We start from the raw sequence: 12030 nt of genomic DNA on the forward strand, positions 1-12030 counted from the left end.
ATCTCACCCATATTAATACTCAGCCCGGGGGTCTAGCATGAATGGGTAACTCCCATTTCCAAGGCACAGCATTAACCTGATGAGTTTGTAACCAAACCAGTCTCTCACCTCACATACCAGGCTGAATTATCCAAGGCGGCCAACCAGCTCCTACACGATCACAGAGAAGGACACAGCTGGGCCTCTTACAGACCTATAGCAAGTCAGTCTGCTGTAACGTGCACTGCCAGGATTTTAAGCTTCTTGGGGGAAAAGACATTTCTGTTTACAAAAATAATACTTTTACTGGGCTGTGATATCCTTGAAGGGAAGTACAGGAAGTATTTTCTATTGTTTTATTAAAAACCATATTTAATTAGATGTAGTTTATTTCCTAAGATAAATCAGCACTTGCGTGCTTGATTTAATGACTGCCTAAAGCAGCTAACTCCTTACACCCAGTGGTTTTAGTGCGAAAGCATACAATGAACCTTTTTGGTAGCCATATTCTGCATCAGAAGCTCCAGACTTTTCCTTGAACTGCAAGCCTGACTGCACTACACAAACCTATGGCCACCTGCGAGGGAAGCAGTTTCATGGCACACCAGAAATACCGGTGGCAAGAGATTGACATTTCTCCATGGACCTTCTGAAACTTGGCAGTCCCTGAGGTTGGGATTGTAAAAGTTAGGATTTATTCCATTAACAAGTGCATTCTTCAATTCAAATGGAGTATCAAGGGGTCAGACAGCTGAATGGGACAGTAAGGAAAGAGAGGTGCAAACTGATTTGCCATGCTTGGCTTCTGTCAGAGTTTAACTTAGACGGCACAAAATTTTTAAAAATCTCAGTTTACTAATTTCATCTACATACTAGCAGATTTGAATTGCATCTCTGAGCTCTTGCATATATGTGGAAATGAAGGGTTGGTGGGACAGGGAGGAAAAGGGGGAGCAGGGGAAAACAGTCATTCCCTTTCTCCGCTGAAATATCCAGACTCTCAATATTTTACAGAAAATTGAATTAGTTTCTGTACCTAATACAGCATGTGTCTGAAAAATAGGGAAGTTTACTGGTCAAACACACATGTTTACTTCATGTCAGCTTTGACCAAATTTTACATAAGAGAAATCTTTTTCTGCAGAACAAGACATGCCTTGAGTATGCTGCTGCACTGTGCGAATAGCACACTAGAAGTAAATTCTCCCAATAAAACTGTAATTCATCTTGACTTGGGTGGCTAAGCATAATACATATTCAATCAATATAAAACACTGAGAAACAATTATTCCTTATTTTTAAAACACTGGTTGTGGCTAAACACCTGTCCTTACAATTATACATAGCTATTTCAGAAAAAACAGGCCCAGAGTAAAAGTTAAGTGAAATACTTAGAAGACAAGACTCTATAATCCTATTAGAGGAACAATGATCATTATAGCTTGGCTCTTTCTGTAGAGATGGGAATATACTGTTAACCATTTTTTTCCCTATTCTAATTTATTTTCAAAACAGGATGTATCTTCAGGCCTTATAGTTTGAGCTTGTCCAAATCAGTGGCAGAGTGCAGATGCTCCATGTAAAAATGCCAGTGACTTCTTGATCTTGCAAATGAAACCACAATAGGGCTGTACTGGTTGCAGGGTTTTCCTGAGGTAAAGGAGGCGGGGAGTGCTGCTCTTATGATTTCACATGGAAAAATGTTTAGCAAACCGGTAGTGTTCTATGTTGCTGCCTCAAAAATCCACTCCTGCTCAGCAAAAACAAAACCCTGCTTTTATTCGCAGCCCTAAGAAGCATCACCCTGAAGTCAGAAGGTAGAAATATGCAATTTCCTCCTGATGCAGTGAGGGCAGAGATATAGTGAGTCAAGTTTTGGCTTCCACAATAAGCCTGCATTGCTACCACATGCTCATGCAGGGACTTCTCTTGCTGCAAATAATTTTATTGCAGCAGTATCAATAGTCTCAGGCAAGCTTGTTCTACTCTGCTAACTGGAGAATGGAAAATAAATTTATTCATTTATTCTAAAGTAATTAAACATGTTCCAGTACTCAGGGGGAGAAGAACAGTGAAGCGTGGTGCCCAGTTTCACATACTCACTTCATAGAAAGGAACATGCTTTCAAAGGTCTCATTTCACAGGACAACAGCATGCTGTAGCACAACTAAAATCCAGTATGCTGCACATACCTGAGAGCTACAGCATCTCACATAAAAAGATACATCTTGGAGTGACTTCACAGCTCTGCCTGGTGAGATGGGTAAAGAAATGTCAGCCATGCGTTAGTGCAGTAGACTGCAATGAAAAGCAACAGTTTGCCATCAGAAAAAATGCCGAGCACTCCACCAAATTCATAATACTCCTATTTCTCCAGTATTGTAATATCACATCCTCATAGCTACTTGGAAGCTAAAGTAACTTGCGAATCATCAGATTTGAAATCTAGGCTCCATAACACAAAAGCTAGCATGCAGCTGCCCTCAAGTTTGTCAGAGACAACAGTGACAAAACTGCAAATAAAAGTAATTCAGTTATCTGGAAAACATGGGATGGGCAATGTCAACACTATGTAATTACATAGGTATGTCACTACTTTAATCAGAGGAGTCACTGGATTTTTTTAATTTTGCAAGTAACTCTTAAGTCCTCTTAAGAAACCAAGTAGTTTTAAGAAGTTAAGAAGCCTTATGCAACTTATTTTTTGCCTCCCAGCTCTCTTTTCCAAATAAAGTACCTCTCATGAACCCCTGGACAAAGTAGGCACTAAAGCTTATATGAGCTTCTGAAAGCTCAGGTACATCATCAAGCTAATGTGTCTATTCAGTCTTTAAAATGGCATTTGCTCAAGTTTGCTCAAGTTTGTGCATGAGATTTGTGAACATATACCCAAAATTTTCTTTCCATGAACGGTCAAAGGAAAAAATGAAAAGCCTTCTTCAGACTGCTCAAACACTAGCTTCAGTTCAGCCCACATGGACTATTTCCAGGGACAATGTATTTCATCTACGTCCTTGGTTGGTTTGCTGATACTCAAGAAGAATGCCAACTGCACACATTTTTTTTTGTCCTTGGATATATCCTCACTAAGAATCATCTTGGAGTAATGATGATCAGTTGCAGTTTGAACTCCACATGGTTTAGCAACTAAAAATCATTTCTGTAGTACATAAAAAGGAAACTGTATATACAAGAAAAATGTAGATTTGAACTAATGTACTGAAATGACCACAATTAAACTGTCTTTGTAATTCAGACCTTTGTTTGTAAACCCCAGTCCCAGCTCTCTTATCTATTCAAAACATAAGTAAAAGATTATCCAGCATGCTAGACAGTAAATATTAAGACTGTGTATTTCCCAATTCATAACATGAAAAAGTTTGTCTTTAATAACCCAAACTACATTAACCATGATGTACCCAGAGTGAAAAAAATCAGAGCGTTTTGCATAAAGTTGCCGGTAAAAAGAGACAGAATGGAAAACGTTCTGCTGCTAAAGGTGGTACAAGAGCTGGAATTTTACCGAAGTTTCTTTAAGGCTTTAAACATTAGCTTTGTTTACACTGTATCTAAAATCATGACAAAGGCTCCTAGCATAGCAGATGGGCATTTCCTGGTGTGTTATAAATTGCTAAAAAAAAAAAAAAAAGAAAGAAAGAAAGAAAAAAAGACAACCATTAAACACAATGAGACACTTCCAATGAAACGATGACAGCTGTTCTTAATTGCAATTTGAAATCCCAGATCTTAAGAGAGTACCATGCTGCCAATTCAGGAAAGGCATAATGAAAATTCTGGTCCATGTACACACAATGCATAAAATGGGATTTCTCTCATTTCTGACAGGGCCTCTACCTGCCTTCACTTTTCAGTCTGCATCTAAGAAATGAAACACAGCAGTGTCACCTTTATAAGTACTTATTCTTTTCAGTGTGCAAAAAGTCCCAAAATTCTAATGAAAAGAAAAATGAAACTATCAGAGCCTTTTTTACACATCAAGTTATATTTAAAGCCACACGAAGTGTTCAGAAATGTTTTTATTTCCAAGTCCTACCATAACATCAGTCAATTTTCTAATCAGAAGAACTTCATTTTGTTAAGCAGCACAAAAAAGGCTAGTCTTAGTTTTAGTCTAGATGTACAAATTTAGAGCTGGAAGGAGAACTATTCGAAATGTTGAGAAGAGACAAAGAGCAGTTATGTATTGACAAATTTGGAGAACTGTATTACAAAACTGAAAAATTACTGCAGGTCCTTTCCTTTAGTTAATTAAGTGCCCACTTGATTCACAAAATTCAGTCATGCTGAATGGATCCCCAAGCCTTTTGTGTATATTAGAGGGATTCTACTTTATGTGACAATGTGAATTAATTTTTAAAAAACCTCAGCATTTTATGTCCTAAAAATATCAATGGCATAATATGAACACTAGCCAGAACATTCCAGTTCCAGGAAAATGAGAGAAATGGGATCTGGCAAAAAAGTTAAGTTTAGACTACTGGAGCATTAACATACATCTCTAACTAGCCAACATATATTGAGGCTTTTTTTTAACTTTTTTTTTTAAATTATCTTTGCTCTAGCAGTCTAGCCAAACCCCAAACTTTTTTATGCTTACAAATAAACACAGACTATAACAAATACACTCACATGCAAAAAAAGAAGAGAGAGATATCGTCACAGATAACTAAAAACATTTGACTCTTGGTCTCCAACATGAGTGAAGTCAAATGTGAAAGTATGCTGTGTACAGAGGTACGAGTAAATATTTGAAACCAGTTCTGAAAACAAAGTTATTTTGTTGAGGCTCTAAGCCAGCAGTTAATTCATGAAGGATGCCCCAGGATTATTTTCCTTCGTACACCATGACGACAATCAGAGTTACAGAAGCATCTGGAACAGATCTCGAGGTAAGTGCTTCCCTTTCAAAGTCACCATGTTTTAAAGATACCCAATTCTGGCATTTTTGCAAGCTTCTTCAAAAAGTCCACTGCACACTTGAACGTTGGCTAGAACCACGCACAGCTCTCCAAATGAGAAACTGATGGATGAGCAGGCTCTACCAGAGCCAGGTGGGTCCTGCCCAGAGAGGGGGGCCTCTGGCAGTGGGACTTCAGGAGCTGTGACTGACAGTAAGTACTGCCAGCTGGTATGGCTGTGGAGACCGAAACCATTTGCGAGCCAGTGGATATGGTGCTTTTGAATAATTTTGTCACAGCAGCGTACACTGCTGTAGCTTCTGAGAGACGGAGAGATGCTGGAGGGCGAGACCAGAGGCAGAGTCCTCTCTGCCTCCTGCGGTATTTTGGGAGACAGTTTTGTCTTGATGCTTTTTACATCCCCTGTAGTCTATATATGCTCCTTCCTAGCCCAGGAAGTGTTTAAATGCCACAACAGCACAAAAATCCACCTGGACTCCACAGCGCCAGGTGTCTGGGCGAGCCTGTGTGCAGGCAGCTCTGGCAGCCCCACCCCACCGGCACTACCGCTCTGCGGCCACACACGGCATCATCGTATGTTTTCATGTTAGGAATCCCACGTCCCAAACACTTACAGAAGAATGACAGCACCAGTGCCATACAAAAAGAATCTAAAGGGCCTTTTCATGTCTTAATTTAGGCAGCACTACTTAGAGGACCAACGGACAGGCTCATTCCAGTGAACTTTGGAATCCACTCTAAATGTCACTCCAGATCATTTTAAAAATTAAAATAAAGCACAACTTCATCTATACACTGCTTTTCCAGGCGGTTTATACTTCCTGGGTGTCAGGTGCATTTTCTGAGCCTCCTTACAACCACACGTCCTGCTATAAACCAGTTCCTGTATTATGCATTATTACAAAATTTCATGCAATCTAATACCAGCAGCAAACAAGCAACTACTGTTCTTGTCAATAAGACTACATTCACCTCTGAAGCACTGGGGTGAGATTGCTGCATTACGTGCTATCCAAACCAACTAAAATAGCCCTGCTCAAATTTCAGGAAAAAGCTAAATTTATTGTTGTATGCGAGAGAATCCTTGCTTTATACCCTAAGCCTTCAAGTTCACAGATCACTTCCAAAATGCTCTTCAGAGAGCCACACAGCCATTGCAACATGGCCTCATCACAACTGCCTTTCTGAAAACTCTGTTTTCCCAGAAGGACTTCTGAGGTCTCCTACCAGGTGTAAAATTTAGCAAACTGGACATCCCATGGGTGGTAGGCCAGCAGCCTGCAATAGAAGAGGCTCTTCTCAGGCATCAAGTCTTTCTGACTCTTGAAGCAAGTGTGATGCTTCATCCCCGTTTCATCTATATGCTTGACGGATTTACATTCATGGATATGCCATATCCATTACTGCCTCACTATAGAGGTTAAGAGAGTAATAAGCCTGACCCCTTTCAAAATAAGACTTCAATATTCTCTGTAGGGTTCCCCCCCCCCTTCTTCTTTCAGCTCATTTGTAGCATGGGTTTAACAATTAGGTACTGGCAGTCCTACCTAATAGCTATTTATATTTTCTGTCAGCTACAGATGTTCCCTCCCTGCCCAGCGGTTAATTTTGCAAACTAACCTCTGAAGTGATCATCTTCCCTCGAATATAAATGTCTTCTGAAAGAGGCACTCTGCTGAGCCACATGAACAAGTCCAAAGACTGAGTCTCCGGAGAAGTCAGGAATTATTAGGAATAAGAAAAAAACATCTGTAAAAAGGGGATATTACAAGGTGAACAAAATGGGGGGGGGGAGGGATTTAAAACAAAAAAAAAACCAATCCAAAATGAAACAAAATAAGATGAGGAAAGGACAAACTGAAAAGGAAATGTTAAAATAAACATACTGGGGCAACAAAGGACACTAAACTATGGCACAGGCTCTCACCCCACCATCCCCCTTCTTCAACAAATAACAATAGCTACTGTGTATTTTAAAACTCTGCTACCTACTGGGAAAAGCTTAGTTTTACATATAGGCAAAAACTGTCCTTCACAGCTGGGGCTTTATCATGCCCTTCAGACAAAAATATTTGCTTTAAGTCAAGGAGGAAAAAGAGTTACTGTAACCTTAGTGTTTCCTAAGAGATGCAATCCTGGAATACCAGCAAAAAAAACAGAAGCAGAAATATAATTTCTATATTCACTGCTTACACTGGCTCAAAACTTGAAAAGGAAACAGCAAATTGTATCTCTTCTCAGAGTAATTGCAGATATCTGCAGGATAATGATTTATCCCAGTAATTATTAATATGATGATCACTGAAATGGGGAACATTAATAAGTTCCTCATTCTTGCATTTCAATAGGCATCAGGTTGATACCTTTGTGCTTGTATCCTATATAAAGGCAAGCCGGTTTTCAGGAGGTGCCTGTAAAAGTTTTAAGTCTCTCTAAATTTGAAAGCTTTTAAAGCAAAGCTATTGTCTCTTCAGAAATATTTGACTTAAAAAACTAAAAACAAGTAAATAAAATACACAGCAAAATTGCCTAAGTGGAATTCAATAGATGTCTGATAAAAGCCTTCTCCAGGTATTTTCCTGCTGTCTCAGTTATTCACCATAAATACTTCAGTGCATAGCTAATAAAATGCACATTGACCCTGAACTCTTATTTGCTTGTAGCCTGCTGTTAGGAGTACAGTTGTCACTTTCCATTTTGTCCCTCAACTTAAAGTAATCTGTGGTTCTTCTAAAGTGAGCAGGTAAGGCGTTTCAGAACATAAAGGGGAGCAAAAAGCAACATGCCACCCTACCTCCCAGACTGAGAGCAGCTAGTAGCCAGGAGCCAATGTTAAGATGGGAAACGCAAGAAAGCACCTACTCAGCAATCCCTTAAAGCGAATCTGTTACTGGTAGGAAAGCGATACGGCATGATGGTTACAAATAAATGGTACAATAAGCTATTCATTTCCTACTGCCTTCACTTCAAAGATGCCAGCAGCTGCCTTTGCCACTGGTGGAAGTCAATGTAAATTAGCAAGATAGACAGCTTGGTTCTCTCTCATGTCTAGCTTACCCACAAGGTAAGCAAAACAGCAATTACATCAACTGAAAGAGTAATTACATCAACTGAAAGAGCAGAACAGAAGTGTAAGGACTGCACAACTCAAGCAGCAAACTGTTTGAACACTGAAATGTCATACTCTGCCCTGTCAAGTCAGAGACAAGTTTGATCCTGCTTTGCAGATAAGGACAAAACCAGCAAGATTAACAAAACATTGAAAAAAAAAAAATTCAAAAGCTTGGTAAACTTCCTATTATAGCTATGCAAATAGCCACAGACTATGAAAACAAGCATTCCAGGAGACCTAGAAAAGTAACGCTTTATTACATGGTGCCACAACAACAGCAGTGTATTTGGAGAGGCATGAACTATTAAAATAAAATCTCTTTGGTCAAATTTTATCAGGTATAACACTACCCAAAACCACCTGACAAACTTTCTCCCAGAAATTCAGTTTGGCTGCCCATTCAAAGCGTGTCCATGGCTTTACTCTAGTTTCCAAAGATCATTTAAAAAAAAAAAAAAAAACAACAAAAAACATAACAAAAAAAAGCCCCACACCTGCCCAAGCCCTGCAATTAAGTATTAACTAGCGTCACTGAAAGCATCAGTCACTCTCACAGACGCTCTTGAAGAAACACACAGCAGATGACTAGGTGTTCACTCCCCTCCTCTTTCAGATTAGAGCTAAGAAAACATGTGAACAGATTTTTCACTTCCATAAGTTTATGTTTCCTTCAATGACCACATATGTAAAAAAAAATCTCTAGGTATGGATTTCCTTCATGTCATTATACACTTCTCTCTCTCTTTCCTCCCATTTTCATTTGCTCACCAAGCCTGCTATTTTACTGGGACAGTTAATTTTCTCAAGCACATCATCCCTATACCGATCCATCACATTGAAACACTCGCATGTACCTCCAGCATAGACAAAAAGTCCTTATAAATGGTCAAGAGTTTTGCTTTGCTCAGGATTATTCAACAGGAACCAGAAGTCTTTTCCCAAAGCACACTTAAATGGTCCAGTGGGCTTACCCACAATCAATTCTTCTGAAGAGGCCATGGCTCAACGGAGATTTACACATCAAAGAAAAATAAGTATGTACATCTCCACAAATCAATGTGGGGTTTTTTATCCCCACGTCAGAAGAAATACCACAAATTGCAATTTGTCTCACAGCATCTCTTCATTAAAGTTCCTGAGCAACTAAAAAAAAAAACCCACCCTGAAGATTGCAAGGTCTCTGTGGAAGTGTCACAACCTCCCCAGATATGCCTGAACCCTGCTTTTAACAGTGGCCTGCTACTCCCAGATCAGTCAGTCCTAGAATTAGCTGCAAGCTCCAAGGCTAGGATGGTGCTGGCTCTGTTCCACACCCAGTTCCTGGCCTGTACTGACCAGCGCGGTAGGCAACCACCCCACCGGTGAACAGCCTAGGCTTGGCTGCAGCAGGACTATACAGCCACCCTGTAAGCTCACCTCATGGCCTGTTAACCAGCATTCAAGCACCAGCTCCATGTTCACAGAGTGAACAACTGGACTGGCATGAATCCTCGGGCTACAGCACAAGGCACTATACATTAAAGGGGATGACAAGTTGTTTAGGCTTGTCAGAGATGGCATAAGGCAGCCTACGTAGCACTTATTTTATATGTCTACAATATTTGAAAATATCTTTTACAGATGGTGAGAAGTTTACTGATATTAGCAGAGACAGAAGTGGCTCTCTTGATTCTGCAGTTCTCATAAGCATCTACAGACAGGTGGGAAGGGAAGCAAGGTCACCATAAAGGAAGATTATTTTATATTTCTACAGTTTGAAAAGAAAACACTGTATCTGTAAAAGAAACCATAACGAAGATTATTTCCTAATCCTGTATTTTTAAAGGTACTTTGTCTACTTAGCAGGTGTCAGAAGACAAACTTTTCAAGAGAAGCAATACCAAATAAAGAAAATTTGTGGAGAGATTATATCTGTCCAAGATTAATTTGTCTTATACTTTTCATGACTTGACGCTCTATCCAAACTTGCAAGGAAAATCTATTACTACCATGCAGTCGAGATCTCCTGACTTAAGTTAAAATTCAACATTTTCTCACTTCAATCTACTGCTCTTAAACTGGATTTCTAGTGTTTGGACTCCAGAAGTTCTTGTTCCGAGATGGCAGTCTGACCGTACAATTATTGTGATGAATGATGTTTATGAAACATTTCTCTACCAAGACTCTCATAATACGTACAAGAATGACTGTTGAACATTTCTATTCTGGAAAACCATCTCTCAAGAGAGATGGAAAAATGTGGAGATCAATATATTAATATGTACTTGATTCAACATGTAACCAAGTACATAGTACTGACTTTCAGAATGTCAGACAAACTTTCACTCCTAGATTTTGTTTTTAAAATCCTCCATCATATGACAGCAAACTTTATGCAGCTGAACAAAGTTAGCAGAGCAGAAAGTTCTTTTAGCAAGCAAGTGTGTTAATTTAGCAAGCAATTGTGCCTGCTAAACAAAACTGTGAAGAAAGAAAACTTGAACATAGCCAGAGTTCAGATTCAAGAGGGCCAAGAACTACCAGAAGCTTATTCGATCTGATTAATTGGCTGTTTGCATTTCAGCCAATGTATCTGGAAGCCACAGACGAAGTGTGAAGGCAAAAAAATTAATCAGAACAAAATAACTTCCAGAACTCTTTCCACACATAATTTCCTTTTAACCTAAAAGCTAACACTGAAGGAAGATGCATAAATTCATGGCCACGTTTAGACACTTATCCGATCACTGATCACTCAAGTCAGTCTCCTGAATATGTGACTGCAAAGTCAGGTGGCAACCTCACAACACACTGAAACACTTCTCTACCCCAGCGTCACGCCAAGGAGAGGAACAGCTGGCTTTAATCTCACCACTCTGGTGTCTGACAAGATAAAACAATTACTGCAACATACAGGTCTTGAAGACCAAGTACCTCATTTCAGCCATACCACCTACACCTGTGATCAAAGTCTTGTCCTATAAGGGATAGGGCTTAACCATGTTCCATTACTCTCAATAATTCTGACCAGGCCCAAATAACACGGGTCATGTCAGTTCTCTATAACCACAAGGCAAGGCCTTTTATGCACCCCTGTAGAGGAATTACAGAAGGTGAATGAAGTCAGAATAAGAGGTTATACCTACTTCCCAGTCTTCTATTTCTAAATTTAGACTTGGGATTTACATCATATGCAAATCCTATTTTGCAGTATTATATGTCTGTATATATGCTATATATTTTAGCCTTAAAATCTGCATTATATATTTATGGCACTCTGGCTGCCCTCTTGTAATGGGCTCATTTCCATCCAGCAGAGAGAGGAGACCAAGCTTTTATTTTTCTACAGGTACTATTCAGACATATCCAGTATGTTTCTGCATTCATCATGAGGGCTTTTTCATTTTTTGCATTGTGCAAAGAGAAATTAAGAGTTTCAGGTATCAAAAGTAGCACTACATGACTCAAACATATTTAACACCTAGAGGCTTTCACAAGGCAATCTAGACTTAAAGAACCAGATTTCCTTGAAAACAGACTACTTACTTTACAATACAGTAATAAAGGCTACTGCTAATAATTACAGGAAAATGTTCTGAAATGCACATACCAGGATCTAAATACATGAAATAGAAAGAGTAACTCATCTTGACTTCTCTTTAAAATAAGGATGAACTAATGAAAATTCATTTCGGGGGAGTGGTGGTGGGATTTTTGTTTGCTTTAATCAACAACAGACCTTTTGAGGAGAGACACAGCTGGTACCATCTGCTTCAGGACAGAATGAAAACTAAAACTTCTTCACTGTACTTACATGTGAGGGACTGAGTTCATAAAAGTTTCGGTTTCTGTACTCTTCCACTTTCTCTGGAGTATAAATGGGTAGAGATCTGTAGGGGTTTATTGATATCACCACACTGCCAATGTATGTCTGTTGAAGGAAAACAAAAAAATTATCATGGATTTTTCTTTTTAACATACTTTTGCTGTTTATATATTATTCTCCCATTTAACACTTAT

At 39.2% G+C, this 12030-nt stretch overlaps 1 protein-coding gene across 4 annotated transcripts in view; it reads right to left on the minus strand.

The window, feature by feature from the left end:
• Positions 1-12030, minus strand: part of MYO1B (myosin IB) — a 97759-nt gene that overhangs the window by 71673 nt on the left and 14056 nt on the right. For all 4 annotated transcript variants that reach the window (XM_069781885.1, XM_069781883.1, XM_069781884.1 and 1 more), the window contains exons 2-3: positions 11825-11941; positions 9074-9075 (exon numbers count right to left, since the gene is read on the minus strand). In XM_069781885.1, the coding sequence (XP_069637986.1) occupies positions 9074-9075; positions 11825-11941 (119 nt within the window). The remainder of the gene's footprint in view (positions 1-9073; positions 9076-11824; positions 11942-12030) is intronic.

This window comes from Haliaeetus albicilla, chromosome 4, assembly GCF_947461875.1.
Source record: "Haliaeetus albicilla chromosome 4, bHalAlb1.1, whole genome shotgun sequence".
In the NCBI taxonomy this organism is placed as follows: Eukaryota; Metazoa; Chordata; class Aves; order Accipitriformes; family Accipitridae; genus Haliaeetus; species Haliaeetus albicilla.